The sequence below is a fragment of the Ichthyophthirius multifiliis genome, assembly GCF_000220395.1.
Source record: "Ichthyophthirius multifiliis unplaced genomic scaffold scaff_1120509250955, whole genome shotgun sequence".
NCBI classification, from domain to species: Eukaryota; Ciliophora; class Oligohymenophorea; order Hymenostomatida; genus Ichthyophthirius; species Ichthyophthirius multifiliis.
Window position 1 is genome coordinate 1,577 of NW_004086342.1, and position 16,297 is coordinate 17,873.

General features: G+C 19.0%; 5 protein-coding genes across 5 annotated transcripts, besides 24 other annotated features; 2 read left to right on the forward strand and 3 right to left on the reverse strand. All coding sequences in view use genetic code 6, as the record gives it.

Moving 5' to 3' along the window:
* The first annotated feature begins 788 nt into the window (after nt 1-788).
* Nucleotides 789-824: a microsatellite.
* Nucleotides 795-830: a microsatellite.
* A 224-nt stretch (nt 831-1,054) lies between these two features.
* IMG5_118500 (protein kinase domain protein) lies at nt 1,055-3,416 on the forward strand (the record flags this gene model as incomplete). Its single annotated transcript, XM_004034490.1, has 6 exons — nt 1,055-1,223; nt 1,270-1,423; nt 1,481-1,758; nt 1,831-2,138; nt 2,198-2,614; nt 2,682-3,416. Coding segments are annotated over 6 exons (2,061 nt in total), but the record flags the coding sequence as incomplete, so codon positions are not given.
* Nucleotides 1,441-1,473: a microsatellite.
* Nucleotides 2,037-2,087: a microsatellite.
* Nucleotides 2,978-3,161: a microsatellite.
* Nucleotides 3,067-3,160: a microsatellite.
* Nucleotides 3,067-3,162: a microsatellite.
* Nucleotides 3,417-3,759: 343 nt separating the features above from the next.
* Nucleotides 3,760-7,111, reverse strand: IMG5_118510 (upf1 regulator of nonsense transcripts, putative; the record flags this gene model as incomplete). The annotated part of the gene is made up of 9 exons (XM_004034491.1): nt 7,061-7,111; nt 6,927-7,001; nt 6,686-6,802; nt 6,433-6,648; nt 5,216-6,391; nt 4,913-5,168; nt 4,619-4,857; nt 4,201-4,567; nt 3,760-4,148 (listed from the first exon to the last, which is right to left on the reverse strand). The coding sequence occupies exons 2-9, from the start codon at nt 6,951-6,953 to the stop codon at nt 3,760-3,762; spliced, it is 2,787 nt and encodes a 928-aa protein (XP_004034539.1). The 5' UTR covers nt 6,954-7,001; nt 7,061-7,111.
* Nucleotides 6,400-6,448: a microsatellite.
* A 288-nt stretch (nt 7,112-7,399) lies between the features above and the next one.
* Nucleotides 7,400-7,442: a microsatellite.
* A 334-nt stretch (nt 7,443-7,776) lies between these two features.
* On the reverse strand, nt 7,777-8,154 carry IMG5_118520 (DNA-directed polymerase II polypeptide J, putative; the record flags this gene model as incomplete). Its single annotated transcript, XM_004034492.1, has 1 exon — nt 7,777-8,154. The coding sequence occupies one exon, from the start codon at nt 8,152-8,154 to the stop codon at nt 7,777-7,779; it is 378 nt and encodes a 125-aa protein (XP_004034540.1).
* Nucleotides 8,155-8,197: 43 nt separating this feature from the next.
* Nucleotides 8,198-8,266: a microsatellite.
* Nucleotides 8,267-8,848: 582 nt separating this feature from the next.
* Nucleotides 8,849-8,894: a microsatellite.
* Nucleotides 8,874-8,913: a microsatellite.
* Nucleotides 8,914-11,160: 2,247 nt separating this feature from the next.
* Nucleotides 11,161-11,206: a microsatellite.
* Nucleotides 11,178-11,248: a microsatellite.
* On the forward strand, nt 11,247-11,913 carry IMG5_118530 (hypothetical protein; the record flags this gene model as incomplete). Its single annotated transcript, XM_004034493.1, has 1 exon — nt 11,247-11,913. One exon carries the CDS (start codon nt 11,247-11,249, stop codon nt 11,883-11,885), a length of 639 nt encoding a protein of 212 aa, XP_004034541.1. The 3' UTR covers nt 11,886-11,913.
* An 89-nt stretch (nt 11,914-12,002) lies between these two features.
* Nucleotides 12,003-12,068: a microsatellite.
* Nucleotides 12,010-12,071: a microsatellite.
* Nucleotides 12,072-14,175: 2,104 nt separating this feature from the next.
* Nucleotides 14,176-14,214: a microsatellite.
* A 93-nt stretch (nt 14,215-14,307) lies between these two features.
* Nucleotides 14,308-14,342: a microsatellite.
* Nucleotides 14,343-14,431: 89 nt separating this feature from the next.
* Nucleotides 14,432-14,517: a microsatellite.
* Nucleotides 14,461-14,531: a microsatellite.
* Nucleotides 14,463-14,522: a microsatellite.
* Nucleotides 14,470-14,522: a microsatellite.
* Nucleotides 14,487-14,531: a microsatellite.
* A 489-nt stretch (nt 14,532-15,020) lies between these two features.
* IMG5_118540 (hypothetical protein) lies at nt 15,021-15,752 on the reverse strand (the record flags this gene model as incomplete). The annotated part of the gene is made up of 1 exon (XM_004034494.1): nt 15,021-15,752. The coding sequence occupies one exon, from the start codon at nt 15,750-15,752 to the stop codon at nt 15,021-15,023; it is 732 nt and encodes a 243-aa protein (XP_004034542.1).
* Nucleotides 15,753-16,084: 332 nt separating this feature from the next.
* Nucleotides 16,085-16,145: a microsatellite.
* The last annotated feature ends 152 nt before the right edge of the window (nt 16,146-16,297 follow it).

Sequence of the window (16,297 nt, forward strand, 5' to 3'; positions counted from 1 at the left end):
TATAATAAGATAAAATATTATAAAAAGCCTATTTAGCATGATTTATAAGATAAAAAAGATTGCCTATAAAATAAAGATAAACGAGTGCCCATTATCATAAGTTGTTTGATGAATAAAATAATATATTTATGACAAGTAATTATAATTATTAGTATGATAAGAAGTAAATTGAGTATATGTAATAATAGGCATAAAGTTATACTTAATAACAAAAAAAATAGTTGATTTAAAAAACCAAACATTATTATAGGAAAAGAAGTACTTTATATCAAAATAATTCAATAGACTGATTATGTAGATAGAGTATCTTGAAGGAAAATAAGAAATATAAAAGAATTAATTACAAATTACTCATAATAATATAGTAATAAAAAAAAATGGAAATCTGAATTTTAATATTAATTTGCTAATTACTGTGTAAGTGGTAATCATCCTAATTTAGATAAGCAATAAAATATGATTTGAGATAAATGATTTTTAATTTAATTAAATAAAAAAATAATATTTATTATTCTCTGTTTTTAAGGTTTCTTACAAATATGGTAATTTATAACAAGGTAAAGCTTATATGGATGAAAAATTATAAAAGGACTTAATATATTATTATTTGAAACTCGAATAATAAGAAAAATCCTTATAAAATAACTTACTAAAAATTTCATAAAGCGCCAAAAAATATCCAAAGATCCTAATTCAATGAAGAAAATGATAATTATTTAGATGATGATCATTTAAAAATATAATTAAAATTATATATGATATAGTATATTAATATTTATAATTAATATTTTTGTTTTTTTTTAAATTTTGTTTTTTTTAAATTTCTTTTTATCTATTTAATAAAAAATTATTTCAAGTATTTTTAGTTTTTCTTTATAAATAATAAAGTAAAAAAAAGTATATGTAATAACAAGCACAAGAGTAATTATTGGATTAGAAAGTTTAATTTTAATTGCTTTTATAAAAGCATTAAATGCTATAACTGCAATAATAATCATAACTAAATTAAAAGAAATAAAATTAATAAAATATTGATTAGTAAGAATTATAACAGTAATAGCAATTATTATTATAATAAATCCTTTTATTTTAATAATAATAGCAATAATAAGCTTAAATTATTCATTAATAAATAAAATAACAGTAAATAATAAAAAAAGATAATATTACTATATCAGCAGCTACTAAAGATAGAAGTGAAGCAGCAAAAGCTTTTATTGAAAGTAAAAACTTATATAATTTAATATTAAATAAAATTATTTTAAAAAGGAAAATATGCAAGAATGCTTTAAAAAGATTTGGAAAATAAAGAATATTGGAATGAACTAAATAAAAAAATGCAATAAATGCAATTTTCATAAGAAGAGCAAATGCTAATTACAAAAGATGTTTTATAAAAAGAATCTGAATTATTAAGAAAATCGTATTTATTTATAAAAATAAATATTTATTTTTTAAATATTATTTTTTAAAAAAAAAGACGAAAAAAAAAAACAACTAAAGATTTTGAATCTTTAAGTATTATAGGAAAAGGTGCTTTTGGAGAAGTTAGAGTTTGTAGAGATAAGGAAACAAAAGAAATAGTTGCAATTAAAAAAATGTCTAAAAGCGAAATGTGTCAAAAAACATAAATCGGACACGTAAGAGCTGAAAGAGATGTTTTATCTACTACAGGTAATCTTTGGATAGTGGAGTTAAAATATTCTTTTTAAGATGGTAAGTTTTTATATTTAGTTATGAATTATTAAGCTGGAGGAGGTATTTTTTTAAAATATTTAAAAATCATTTTTAAATGTTTTTTTTTTTTTTTTAAATAAAATAAAATTATAGATTTAATGAATCTGTTGATAAAAAAGGATGTTTTTACTGAAGAAGAAGCAAAATTTTACATTGCTGAAATAATATTAGCAATTGATTCAGTACATAAAATGAACTATATACACAGAGATTTAAAACCGGATAATATATTGATTGGTGCTGATGGGCATATTTAATTATCAGATTTTGGTTTGTGTAAATAAACAGTAATTTTATCAATATTTTTATTTAAAAAAATAAAGTATATATTTATATTAAAATAAATAAAGGAGATTAAACCTTTGATATCATTTGGAAAGAAAATAAATAATGTTGAAGCAGTAAAATTAGATCCTAAAGTTTTATTGACTAAAAGACCAGTTAACCATAAAAAGAATAGAAAAGTATTTTTTTTTTAAAAAAAAAAAATTATTTTATTGAAAAAAAGTTGGCTTTCTCAACAGTAGGAACCCCAGATTATATAGCCCCAGAAGTTTTTGGATAAGAAGGTTATACAGAAACAGTAGATTGGTGGAGTGTTGGAGTGATTCTATTCGAAATGTTAATTGGTTACCCACCTTTTTATAGTGAAGAACCTCACATAACATGTTAGAAAATTATTAATTGGTAAAAAACATTTTTTATACCTAACGATGCAAATATAAGTGATTCTGCTTAAGACTTAATTAGAAAATTAATTACTGATCCTTCGGAAAGACTAGGTAGAAATGGATTTACAGAAATAAGAATACATCCATTCTTTCAAGGAATTTCATGGAAAAATATTAGAGAAAAAACAGCTCCTTTTATTCCTGATGTATTTAATAAAAAAAAATAAAAAAATATATAGTTATTTTATATTTTATTTAATAATAATAATAAAGTTAAAAGGACCTGATGATGTCTCGAATTTTGATAAATTTGAAGAAGAAGGCGAAGGATGGGGATTTGATGATTCAAAAGTAAAAAATATAAATGTTGATAGAAACTTTTATGGTTATGAATTTAATAGATAAAATGAAGTACAAACAAATCCAGTTCAACAAGCATTAAAATCTTTAGAAAATACAAAAGAAAATTCTATTAAATAATAAGTATATTTATAATAAAATAAAAAAAATATATTTAAAAAAAAAAGTCAAAAAGATAACAAAATATATCACCTTTACCTTTACAAAACAATAATTAATAATAAAATAAAAATAAATAATTATAAGATGAATAAATAAAAGTAAACAATGTAAAAAATGAACTATTTATACAAAAAATATAATAATAATAATAAAATAAGGAATAATAATAATAATAAAATAAGGAATAATAATAATAATAATAATAATAATAATAATAATAATAATAATAATATTAGTTGTTATTTTCATAATAGTTGTTTTCTAATTAAAATAGATAATATTCCCCACCTGATTAGAATTTAATTAAAACTAATACATAAGTTAATTCTATTTATTTATTATCAAATATTTAAAAGTAGTCATCTTCTCCAAAATTAACATCCTAGCTAAATACATAAATTCTTTAAAAAAAAATCGTATTAAAAAAATAATAAATATCACCTCCCCCAAATAATAAATAAACTAATTAAATTAGTCCAATTTTGAATAATTAATATTCAAATAATATAAATAAAAGACAAGCATAATAATCACCAAATCTTCCTAATTTATAGAATAATGTTTAAAAAAGTTCTTATTAAGTTGCCAAATATGGATATAATATTTAAACAAAAAAAGCTACTAATCTTAATAAAGAATGCTCACCAAATAATATTGGGTATAATATTTATAAGAATTACAATAAATGATATTTTATTGTCATATTAAAGAAATTTATAGATAATAATGTAAAAAGTGAAACATATAAATGTATATAAAACTTATTTATTTTAAACTTTTAGATATTAAATAAAAAATTAAATATATATTTATTATAATAATTTTTTTTTCATTTGAAATCATCTTAAAAATCTAAATCAAATTAATTATACTTTTATGCCCCTAGACTAAATTCTCCAATACCATAACTAAATTATTTTTCTTAAGTTTTTGCTTTTTTATTTGATTATTAATTTTATTCTTCTTCATATTTTTATTCTTGAATAAAATTGGTTTATTCTTATATTTTATCTTAGTTCATTTTTATTTATTATCCTGTATAAAATTCATCTTTATCTCCAATAATAATTAACTCTCCAATATTTTATATGTTATTAAGTGTTATGTCTTTTTAAATTTTTTTAAATTGAGCCATATTAGGTATTTTATTAAATCCAAACTCACTATTTCTAAAACCCTACCCAATAGGTAGTTCATTATCAAAATTATTAATATTATCTTTATTTTTAAAAAATTTAATATAATTAATATAAAAAATAATTTTTTTTACCATTTCTATAACTTATTGTTGACCTAGCATCATCATTTTCATCATTGTTTTTCTAAAAGTCAGATCTTTCAGGCACATATTTTTAAGATGGCCTAAATTTCAAATTACATTATCGTAAATCGTTTAAATTTCCATCAACCAAAACCTTACTTTCTTTCATAAAATTTAACAAATTATTCCAAAGATTGTCTCTTGCTAAAACTTTAGCATTTCCAACTATTATTAAACCATATCTTGCTCTCGTTATAGCCACATTAAGCCTTCTCGCATCTGTCAAAAATCCTATTCCTTAACTTTCATTACTCCTTACACATGATATAATGATATAGTCTTTTTCTCTACCTTAGAAACCATCGACAGAACAACACTATTAAATATAAAATAATCATTATTTTTTACATTTAAAATAAAAAAAAACCTCAATTTCTTAATATAATGTCGGATTTAATTTTCCATTCTTCTACAAATAATCTCCAATATAGAAACGTTATCCTTTATAAGGAGTAATAATTCCTATTTAATCTGGTCTCACTTTTCCTTTTATAAGTTTATAAACAATTTCTTCTATTAACATAGTTTCTTATCTGTTTAAATAACTAGTACCACTTGATGATATTTCTTCTACTCCACAAGAGTTTAAAAACATCAAAGGCTTATCTTATTTTAAAATAATATTAATATATAAGTTTTTATATATTTATTATTTTTTTACTTTTATTTGGCCATGGAAAGTCTCCATGAAACTGCCTATCATTAAAAGTAACACCATTTAAAAGTGTTCCTTCATAAAATGTATTAGAAGGGAAAATAGATAAATCAGGATGCATTCTATATTAAACTTATAATCTAGTAGGTCTAACACCCATACTGACTAACCTTTCAAACAAACTTTTATTTAATCCTGCATTAGCAGTATCTCTGCAAGTAACCACAGGTCCCAATTACCTATGATCTCCAACCAAAATCGCCTTATTTATTTCAATTTATAAATTAAAAAAAAAGAAAAAAATATTACATGCTTAGCTCCTTTTAATAGAGGAAGCAAACATTCAGGTTCAATAGCTTGAGTGGCTTCATCAATCAGGACATGTTTGAATCTGAATTCTTTAAGTCTTGGATCTGCAGATGAAATACATGTTGAACATATAACTTCTGCATTTTATAAGATTTCTTTTTCTCCTTATCTCTTGAGTGAATAATAGACATCCTCATCTTAATGATCTAATTCTCCTTAATCTTCCATTAGAGTAAGTAATTTTTACATTTCTTCATATTCCCCATGACCTAAGCTTCTAACTTGATTATGAAGAGTTAAAAACTCTACACTAGAAGAAACCATTTCTCTAGATTTTGAACACATTCGAACTACTTTAAGCCCTGCGTAATGCATTCTTTCTGCTAATTAATCAACTACTATATTTGAAGGTGCACAAACTAATATTTACCCTCTTTACCCTGTTCTTTTTATATTCTAAACCAAATGATAAATTATGGCTGTACTTGTAAATGTTTTTCCTGTTCCAGGAGGTCCTTAGATTAAACAAAGGGGTTATTAAAGAGCTTTTTTAACAGCTTCAACTTAATAATAGTTTAATTCTGGCATATTTGGAAGTGAATATGTTTAAGGCAAATCAATAGTTAGAGTGGGCATATCCTCTTAATTTTAATGTCCAAGAATCGAAAAATAAAGGAATGAACTTATACATTATTCATCTTACCAAAATTTTTTTATTCCTTTTTTAATTCTTTTAACTGCAGTATGTTTCCATACAAACTCTATTGTATATCCTTTCCCTGAAGGAGGAGTCTCCTTTACATGATGACTTAATTCAATTACTACTTCATCATTTTAACCAACTTTTACTATTGTTCCTTTAGCAATCCAATCTTCTTCATTCGCTTCTTTTTTCATTTTCTTATAAATTATTTTTAATTCGGAACCACTAAGTAAGTTAAATTCATTTTCTTCTCCTTAAGGAAGAATTACATAGGCTACTTTTCGATTTTTTAAAGATGTATCCCATCTTACTGATATACTATTATAATGAAGTTTTTCTTTTAAACTTTAATCGTAATTTGCTTCAGCTTCAATTAAATCGTAAAAAGTTTAAAAATAATGTTTTCCATTTTTATATCTAAGTAGTACTTATTTTAACTTTTTAGTTTAACCTTATAATGCTCCTTAAGCTAACTTTTTTGTTTATTATTTTAGAATTTTTATTTATTTATTACTTTATAATTTGGATTTGTTTTAATTTGTTCTTCATATTCAAAAATTTATTTTTAAGTAGCTTAAAATCCCTTTTACATTTATTTTACACTTGGTGATGGAACAAGCCAATTTACAAGAACTTTTTCATCTATTAAAGGATTCCACTTTTCTATTTCCCAAACCATATCGCCATATCTTTTTTAATTTAAACAAGGTTGCCTGCATATAATTAAACCCTTTTTTAATTTTAATTTAAAAAATATATTTCAATACCTATTCTTCATTATTTTTTAAATGCACTAATCCAAGCAAATATATATTTTTATTTTCACAAATATAACATTCTATTGCAGTATCATATTAAGGACTATCTGGGTGTAATTAAACTTCCTTTAAATTTTAATATATTTAAAATAGAATTTTATAAAAAAAAAGTTTTTTTATAAAAACATAGTTATAAATAATATTATAATTATTTATATAAATTTATAATACAAATATAAAATAGTTTTACTTTATGCTTAGATTTTACTAAATGCATTACTATATGCGAAGCACTTTGACCTTATTATTTTCCGTTACAAAACCACTAATTAACAATAAATTAAATTAAAATATGTATTTAATTTGATTATATGATTATTTAACTTTATTGCAATCTTTATTTACACATTTTACAACACTCTCTTTTTAATGAATTCCACAATACCTATAATTGATTAAATTAATATTTATTTATTTATTTATCTTATTTACTCACACGCATGAGGCGATAAATTTTTAAAATCAATTTCATAGACTTATTCCTTAATTAAAAAAAATAAATAATAAAAATTAAATATTATTTTATTAAATTCTTATATTAATTTATACTTCTTATTTTTATTATATATCGTCCTCAGCTTAGTTCTAATCATTATTATCAATATCACTTTCTTCTTCGTTATCACTTGATGTTGATAATTTTCTATCCATTTTTCAAAAAAATAAATATTTTTTTTTTAAATATATATTTTTTAATATTAATTTTATTTAAGTTTTCTTCTTTTTTTTTTTTTATAAATTTTCAATATATCCTATTAAAAAAAGCAATTTTTTATTAATTTCACTTTAATTTATTAAATGCTTTCAAAATTCATTTATTTAAAGAAAAAATTGAAAAATAAATTGATAATTAAAGATTTTTCTATAATGTAAAAATAAATTTATTATATAATATAAATGTTTGTAAATGTATAATATTCAAAAGTAAAAAACTTAAAAATTTTTAAAAATAAAGTTAATTATATAAAATTAATATATTTTTTAATATTCATATAAATGCATATAAGTTATTTAATTTAAACTAAAATGATTATGAAATGTCAATATGCCTTATCCCATTATTATTTTGCTTGCTTTTCAAAATCATATTATATAATGTCAATATCTTTAATAAGGCCATCTAAAGTATTTATTAGAATTTCGCAAGTGTTATCTTTTACAGTTTATACTTTAATTTCTACTTTTGTTTCCAAAGGATGGGGCATCCTATATCCAGCAAATTTAACTTCTTTACTTTTTAATAAATACATTCTTATCAAATTACCTATTGTATGATCTTCTAAATTCATTATTATAGTTTTGGAATTTTTCATTTTTTCATTTTCTGTTATTTGTATTCTTGATTAATTTTTCTTATTTTCATCTCTTAAACCATCTAATTCTGCAAATTTCAATCTAAAATCTTCTCTATTTGCCATTTTTCTTTTATTTACTTTTTATTATTAATATTAATTAAGCTTTTATATATATATATATATATATATATATATATATATATATATATATATATATATATATATATATATATATTTAAAAAATTATAAATAATATAAATAATTTAGTTAAAAATATTATAAATAATAAATGTAATTATAGAAAATACATATTAAATGTATTTTTTTTATTATAAATTTAAAAAGTGTTAGATAATTATTTGATATTATTTAATTTTATATGTTTTCTAAATTTTATTATAACAAAAATTCTTATGTTAGAACACCTAAGAACAAGCGAATTTTTGTTTTTAAATAATCAACCTCAATTTTTTTTTAAAAAAAAAAAGTTAAAAATATATTTATAACTAAAATATTATTTTCGGAACATATTTGTATTATTAATAAATAGTTTTTTTTTTTTAAAAAAAAAAATATAATAAAGATTTAAAATAGTTCGCGAATATAGATTTTTTCTTATTTATATTGTTCTAATTCATTTTCGAAAAGTATTTATACTTTATCATCTAGTTTATTAAATTTAATTAAATTATTATTAATATTTTTGATATAAAATCAAACTAATCTAAAAATATAAATGCTTTATAATTTATAAAAGACTCTAAATTATAGAAAATCTTCTAAATTTATTGTATGAAAAAAACATATCTTAGATAAATAAAAAATAATTAGTATTATTGAAAAAAAACTATATTAATTAAAAATATCATTAAATTTAAAAACAAATAAATAGTGTATAATATTAAATATTATATTAAAAAATTTTAAAAGCCTACTTTAATTATTAAAAAAATAATTTTTTAATAAAATCAGTAAAACTTTCATTATCGTATTCATATTTAAATGAATTTATCCTAAAAATTATCCCTTTTTAAAATTCGAAAAAAAATATTTTGGATTAAGCATATTTTCTACCGTGTTCTTAAAATTTCATCTTGCTGGATGGCTAATAATAATATAAAATTATATTAGAATTAATATCCTTGATTATTGGAACACATGATAGTTTTAATAATTACTTAAATAATTGTAATAATATATTTATAATTTATACTATTATATACATTAAAAACCATGAAAATTTTCTATATAGCCTCTTATTATATGATAGGATAACACAAATAATCGAATATTATTTATTTTAATCATTATTATAATAAAAGTGAATATAAAAAATTATAGACGTAATATTTGAAATAGTATTAGGTCAAAATTCTAATAAATGTTTATTGTATATCTAATATAATAAGTACTAGTTTCAGTGATACTGCGATATTTAACATGTATTATATGGAAAAAATTTAAATAAAATAATACAATATTTGGAAAAATAAAAATATATAATTTAAGAATTTTTTAATTATGTTATTATAACATATCCTTTAGATTTCCCCATCCTCCTTTCATAAAAAGTTTTAAAATATTTAAAAAAGTGTTTTAATCACTCATTTTTTATTCAAAATTTATTAAATATTATGATTATATTCTTAATACTAAACATTAATTCTGATCTTAACTCAAATATTATTAAATAACGGTAAAACTCACTATATTATTTTAATAAATTAAATATTTTTTTTCAAAAAATTCAAAAAAAAAAGGCTATTACCATTTTTCTAAGTTTATAGAAAAAAAATAAAAAATAATAGGGTAATATAATTCTTTATGAAATTGTAAAAAGCTTGTGATATGTATTTGAGTACATAAATATAAGCTTTTTAAATAATCTGACTGGAAACTTATTATTTTTCTTATTTAAATAGATATCCTAATCTGATATTTTTATATTTTAGACACAGTTACTTTCTATCAATTATAATTTTTTACAAAATAGTGAAAATCAGTATTTATATAAATTAAAATAATTTTTAGAATATTAAAATTTTTATATTTTATAAATTAATAAAAATATTATTTATTTTTACACGCGAAAAATATTAATTAAATTATTTATAAAAAAATATTTCTCAACAAAAAAAAAATGCATTATATTGATAAAATAGAAATTAATGCATTTGTTAAATAATTTTCACCATCCCCCTCATATTTATATAAGAAAATTAGAAAATAGAAGCATCACTTTATTTTATTATTTTAAATAAATGTATATATAGATTTTCCTTTATTATTTGACGATTTTGTTTATTTTAAAATTCAATAAATAATAACTATAATTAAACATACTTTATTTTTATTTTATAATATTTAAGTAAATGAAATATGGCTTTAAAATATATGTAATAAAGATTAAAATATAAGCTCCTCTTTTAGATTTGTTTTTTTAATCATAAAGTCAGCCTCAAAATTAAGAAAATTAATTTTTTATAGATTTAATCAAATACGGTATATTTAAACAAATATAACATAAAAATAAAAATTAAATATAGAAAATATTAAAAATTTGTATGTTAAACTTTTTTTTGTCAAACTTAAAATTCCTTGCATCTAAAAATCTTGAAAATAAACTCACCCAAAAATATCTTCTTTTTTTTTGAAATAGTAAACTAATTTTATCTAATGATGTTTTATTATAAATTATTTTATACATTATTATAAATGTTTTTTCGTATTTATTTTAATTTTATTTATATATTAAATTATGCTTCCTTATTAACTTATCGAAAAAAAATTTATATATACCGATTTAAAATAAATTATATATAATTGTATTTTATTATAAATTAATTTTGATTTTTAACTAATAAAAAAAAATATAAATATCGAATTATAATTGTATTTTAACTAACTCTAAATTCATTAAAATAAGTATCAAAAAAAAAAAAAAAAACTGATGATTAAAATAAATTAATTTCTTTATATTTAAAATTATTTATTTAAAAAAAAAAAATCTAATATTTATTCAAATTTATAAATACCATTTATGTTTTAAATAAATTCATAATATATTTATTCTAAAATAAAAAAAATATTAATTTTAAAGAGCTTAATATAAGAAAATATTAAAAATCCAAAAATAATTTAAAACTAAAAAATATAATTAAGATTAAAAAAATAAATAATAATATTAAAACAAAATATAAATTGATATAAAAAAAATGGTAAAAGATTTCAAATCTCAAAGTACTCCTCCAAAAAAGGACTTTAAATAAGGTGGTTATATAAAAAAAGATTTTGCTTCAAGAGGTGGCAATGGTGGCGGATTTTAAAAAGGAGGGAGACCTGGTTTTAGAGGAGGAAGATAATAATATGATTAAGGTCCACCTGAAAAAGTAGATCCTATGTGTGAATATTCTCATTCATGCGGAGATCAAATAATTGTAAAAGCAACAAATACAAGCAAAGTACCTAAATTTAATAGAGGAATTTATTTATAAAACAAAACTAAAATTGGTACAGTTGATGAAATTTTTGGGCCTATTGAAAAATTCTTTTATTCTGTTAAACTAGAAAAAGGAATAACTCCAGATTCTTACAAGGTCGGAGATTAATTTTATATGGGATATGATGACTTACTACCAGTAGATAGATTCTTAGGGAAACCAAGGGCTTAAGGAGGAAGATCAGGCGGACAAAGAGGTGGAGGAAGCTCATTTGGAAGAGGAGGAGGCCAAAGAGGTGGTGGTTTTTAAAGAGGAGGAAGAGGTGGAAAAGGAAACTCTTTTGGTGGAGGAAGAGGAGGATCTTTTGGCGGAAACAATAGAGGTGGTGGTGGATATAAAAAAAGTTTTAAATGATTTTTTTATAATTTATGATTTATTTAGCATATTATATTTATTTATAAATATATTATATGTTTGTATTTCGTTTTTAAATTTTTTATTATTAAAGCTTTTTCATTCATTTTAAATTGATTATTAGTTTAATTTTTTTATTTTATTAGTAATTTTATATTTATTTATTTTTAATTTTTTATTTTAATTAAAATATAGAATTTTTAAGATAAAGATGTATTATTTATATATAAATTGTTTTGTAATTTAATATTATATTTTATATTTACAAGATTATTTATAAACTTTTTTATTACTATAAATTCATACTAATAATCATTCCCCTTTCAAAATTTTTTTAATGTATTTTTTTTTACATCTCAACTCTTAAAATTTTTTATTTTATCTTTTTTCAAAAGTATATTAATTTTTTATTTTCAGTTAATAAAAAATTTTAATATATTTATACATAAATATTAAATAATATATTTATAACCTAAAATATTAGCAAAAATCATATTTTATAATAATAAGTTAATATTATATAAACACAATTTTTTATATAATTTTTGTATCGCCAATATTATTACGCTATATTTATAACTTAAATATAATATAAAAATAAAATTATATGATTTCGATCTTAGATAACTTTATTCTCATGTATAAAAATTTGTAAAATAATAAAAAATCGGATATATATGTCCTCAAAAAATAATACTTTCTAACTTATAGTTTTATAGTATATTATTTTTTTAATAATATAAGAAATTAAAATATATTATAAATTGTCATTTTTATATGTATAAATATAATTGCAGTATATTTGTTTTAAACAATAAAATAAAAAAAACTTATTAAATATTTAAAGATAATAAAATGAATAGTTAATTTAATAGATTTATAATAACAGATAAAGGATTATAATTATTTAAAGATATAAAAAAAGAAATAGAAGTAAAAATTATAATTCATAAACCTTATAAAGTCCTTAACATAAAATGGTTTTTCCAGCAGGTTATTAAGCCTCAATAATATCTAAAAAAGCACTTTAAACAATAAACAAACCTTTTCGTACGCCATAATGTTCATTAAATAACAAAGTATTAATGACATTAGATAATAATGAAAATATGAATTCGAATGAAGATTTTATCAACAATTCTAATTTTTAGAAGACAATTCTATTTAAGAATAAGAAAACTCCAACAAAAGTATAATCTTTAGGAGGTTTAACATTAAATATGACTCATTATACTTTTAAATAAACTTTGGAAAATCAAAATTAATAACAAAAGCAATTTATAAAAGAAGTTTATCAAGAACATCTACTTAAAAAATACAATGAATGGAATGAATTATATTAAAAATCAAATTAATTAATGAAAAAAAAATACTATTAAAAATATGAAGATATTGCAAAGCAAGGTGACAAAAAAGACGAAGAAAATTTTTGGAATGAATGGAATATTATCAAATAAACTTTTGAAGTTAATTAAAAGAATGCAATAGAGCAAAATGTTAGATTTGAAGAAAGATTAGTTAACAATTTTAATAATAAATATAGATAATATTTTAAAAAACTACCTAATGTAGCTAAAAATCCTTTAAGTAAATAGTAAAAGGCTATATAGTTATAATTATGAATATAATTTTACTAAAAATGGTTTAATTTATAAAAAATGCTTATTAAGTTTCACTTTATTAATAATACATATTATTTATTTGGTATGAATAAATATTGTTAAAAATTTAATAATTATATATTAAAATTTTTTCTGATAAATAAAAATTATTAGCTTTTCTTATTTATTGTTAAAACATAAATATAAAATTTATTTATTATATTTAATTAATAATATTTATTTATAAAAAGTCATATATCTTTTTGTTCATTTATATTATGTTTTTATATTAAAGAAATGTTAATTTACGAATTATTGATTCTATTTAAATTGTTTTATTAGTTTTATTTTGTTTAATACTTAATTTATTCGCAAGATTAAATTAATTAGCTTGAATTTTATTTAATATCTATCAAGTTTTATAGACTTTATATGTTTTCACTACTTCTTAAATAATTTATGCTATTTTGATTAATTTTATATTTAATTTAAAGTTATTCTATATATTTTTTATTTTCTTCTATAACCTTTTTTTAGTAGATATCATTTTTTTTAATTTCTAGACTATCTATTTAATCTTTCTTTTTTTTATAAGAGTCATTCTATATCAAATATTTAGCATAATTCTATTCTTCTGTAATAATATTAGTATTATCTTTTTGTTTTTCAGTATTAATTTTTGGTCTTAATTAAATATTTCTTTAACTTAAATATTTTTCAACTAAATAATTAGGAAAATTAGGAAAAGTATAATCAGAAGTAAAAGATCGAGAAAACTTGTTTACAGAATTTTAATTATTGTTTTTTTCTTATTCACTAATATTTTATATTTAATCTTATTTTTAATTTTATTTTTCTTTTTATTCATTTTCTTTTTTTTTTGGAGTAAAAGTAGGTGTGGCAATTTATTCTTCTTCACTTTCATTTTTTTCTTCATTTTCAATATTTATTATTATGTTATTAATATTTTTTGGTATATTTTATATATTAATTATATCATTTTTATTAATTATTTTATTATTATTTATTATATTATCTTATTAATCTTCTGATATACAAAAAGCTGAATCTATTTATTAAGAAAATTATCTATGATGTTTTCTATATAAAGTATGTTTATTTAAATAGTTATTTTTATCTTGAGTTAAATTATTACAATTCTTATTTAATTCAAAGCAATAGTTTGAAAAACTGGTACTTTTGCTCACAATATGGTTTTATTAAATTCTTTAAATAATTTACTTAGGTGAATTTTCTATATGTTTATTTTTTAGCAAAATATCTAATTATATTTTATCATTCTTTTAATTATTAATACAGTTTTTATATCCTTAATTATCAATTTAGTTATTTGGTTTTGTATTTTCTTTATTGATATCATTTTAGAATATAGAACTTATAGATTTTTCAATTTCTTAATTTGTTTAATTATTATTGTTTTAATGTAAGCTTGAATCATGGAAACTAAATTATTTTCTACACCCAGATTAGTTACTTTCTTCAAGTAAATTAAATATCCATTTTGAAATTTTAATCAAAGTTTCTTTTTTTCTACATGCGTTATGATCTCCTTATACATATTCAATCCATTTTCGTCCATTATATCTGTTATAAAGCTATTCAGTATGTTCACAGTTAATAAATTTATCTTCTTTCGAGCATACAAAATAGCATGGAACATATATATTATGAATGTATTTAGTTATATCCATATTTAATATATTAATTCCGCATTTTTCTTTTATAGAATTGCCTACATATGATAAAACAGGATCAATAAGTAAATTAGGCATTCCTGTTTTTTATTTAGCTACTTCCTATGCTAAAAAATTTAAACTAGCAAAACCACTATCAAAGACGACACCTTTTACATATCGCATACAATTAGGTTTTGTTAAAAATAAAAATGTAGTTACGGCTCCCATACTACGACCCCACAAGATAATATTATTTATATATTCTTGCTTTTTAAGATAATTTATAATGCATTCCAAATCTTCACTTTCATTGTAACCTAAAGTTACATATTCGCCTTCTGATAAACCGCTTCCTGAAAAATCAAAAGTGAATACACCTATTCCTAAACTTAAAAGATGAGGGAGTAATTATAATGATTCTATACGCGAACCTGTATTACAATGGCAATATATAACTACATTAAATTTATTAATGGCTTTTTCATCTACGGTTTCTCTTTTATTTATTTTTGGAGTAAATAAAGAGCATTCAATGTATTTTTGATTTTTATTAAATACTCTAAAATCATTCCTTATTGATTTATATTAACCAAATATCTATACAGGTAATCCTTTTTAAAAATATGTATATGTGTATATTATTTATAAACAATATTTATTTTAGTTTTTTTTTATTTTAATAAATCTTACCTAAATCTTCAATCTAATATTCAGACCTATTTGGCCTTAAAAACATTTTCCAAAACTAATTTAATTGATTCATAATTAATTAAAATTGTTATAATTTTTATATATTTAAAAAGAATTATATTAATTATTGATAATTTTTTTGTTTTATTTTTAATATTTTCTTTAAATTTAAAAAATATATAATTTTATAAAATATTGAGATATACAAGTTAAATAACAAATATTTTTGTTTAAAATAGCAAATTTTATTATTAAAATATAACAAGTATTTTGAATAAACATAATTATATTTTTTATATATATATATGTGATTTAATTTATCATTTAATGAACATATATATAAAAGTAAAAAATAATACAAAGCAAAAAAAATGAATTAAATATTTTACATATAAATTCATATTTTTCTAAAAATAATTACATA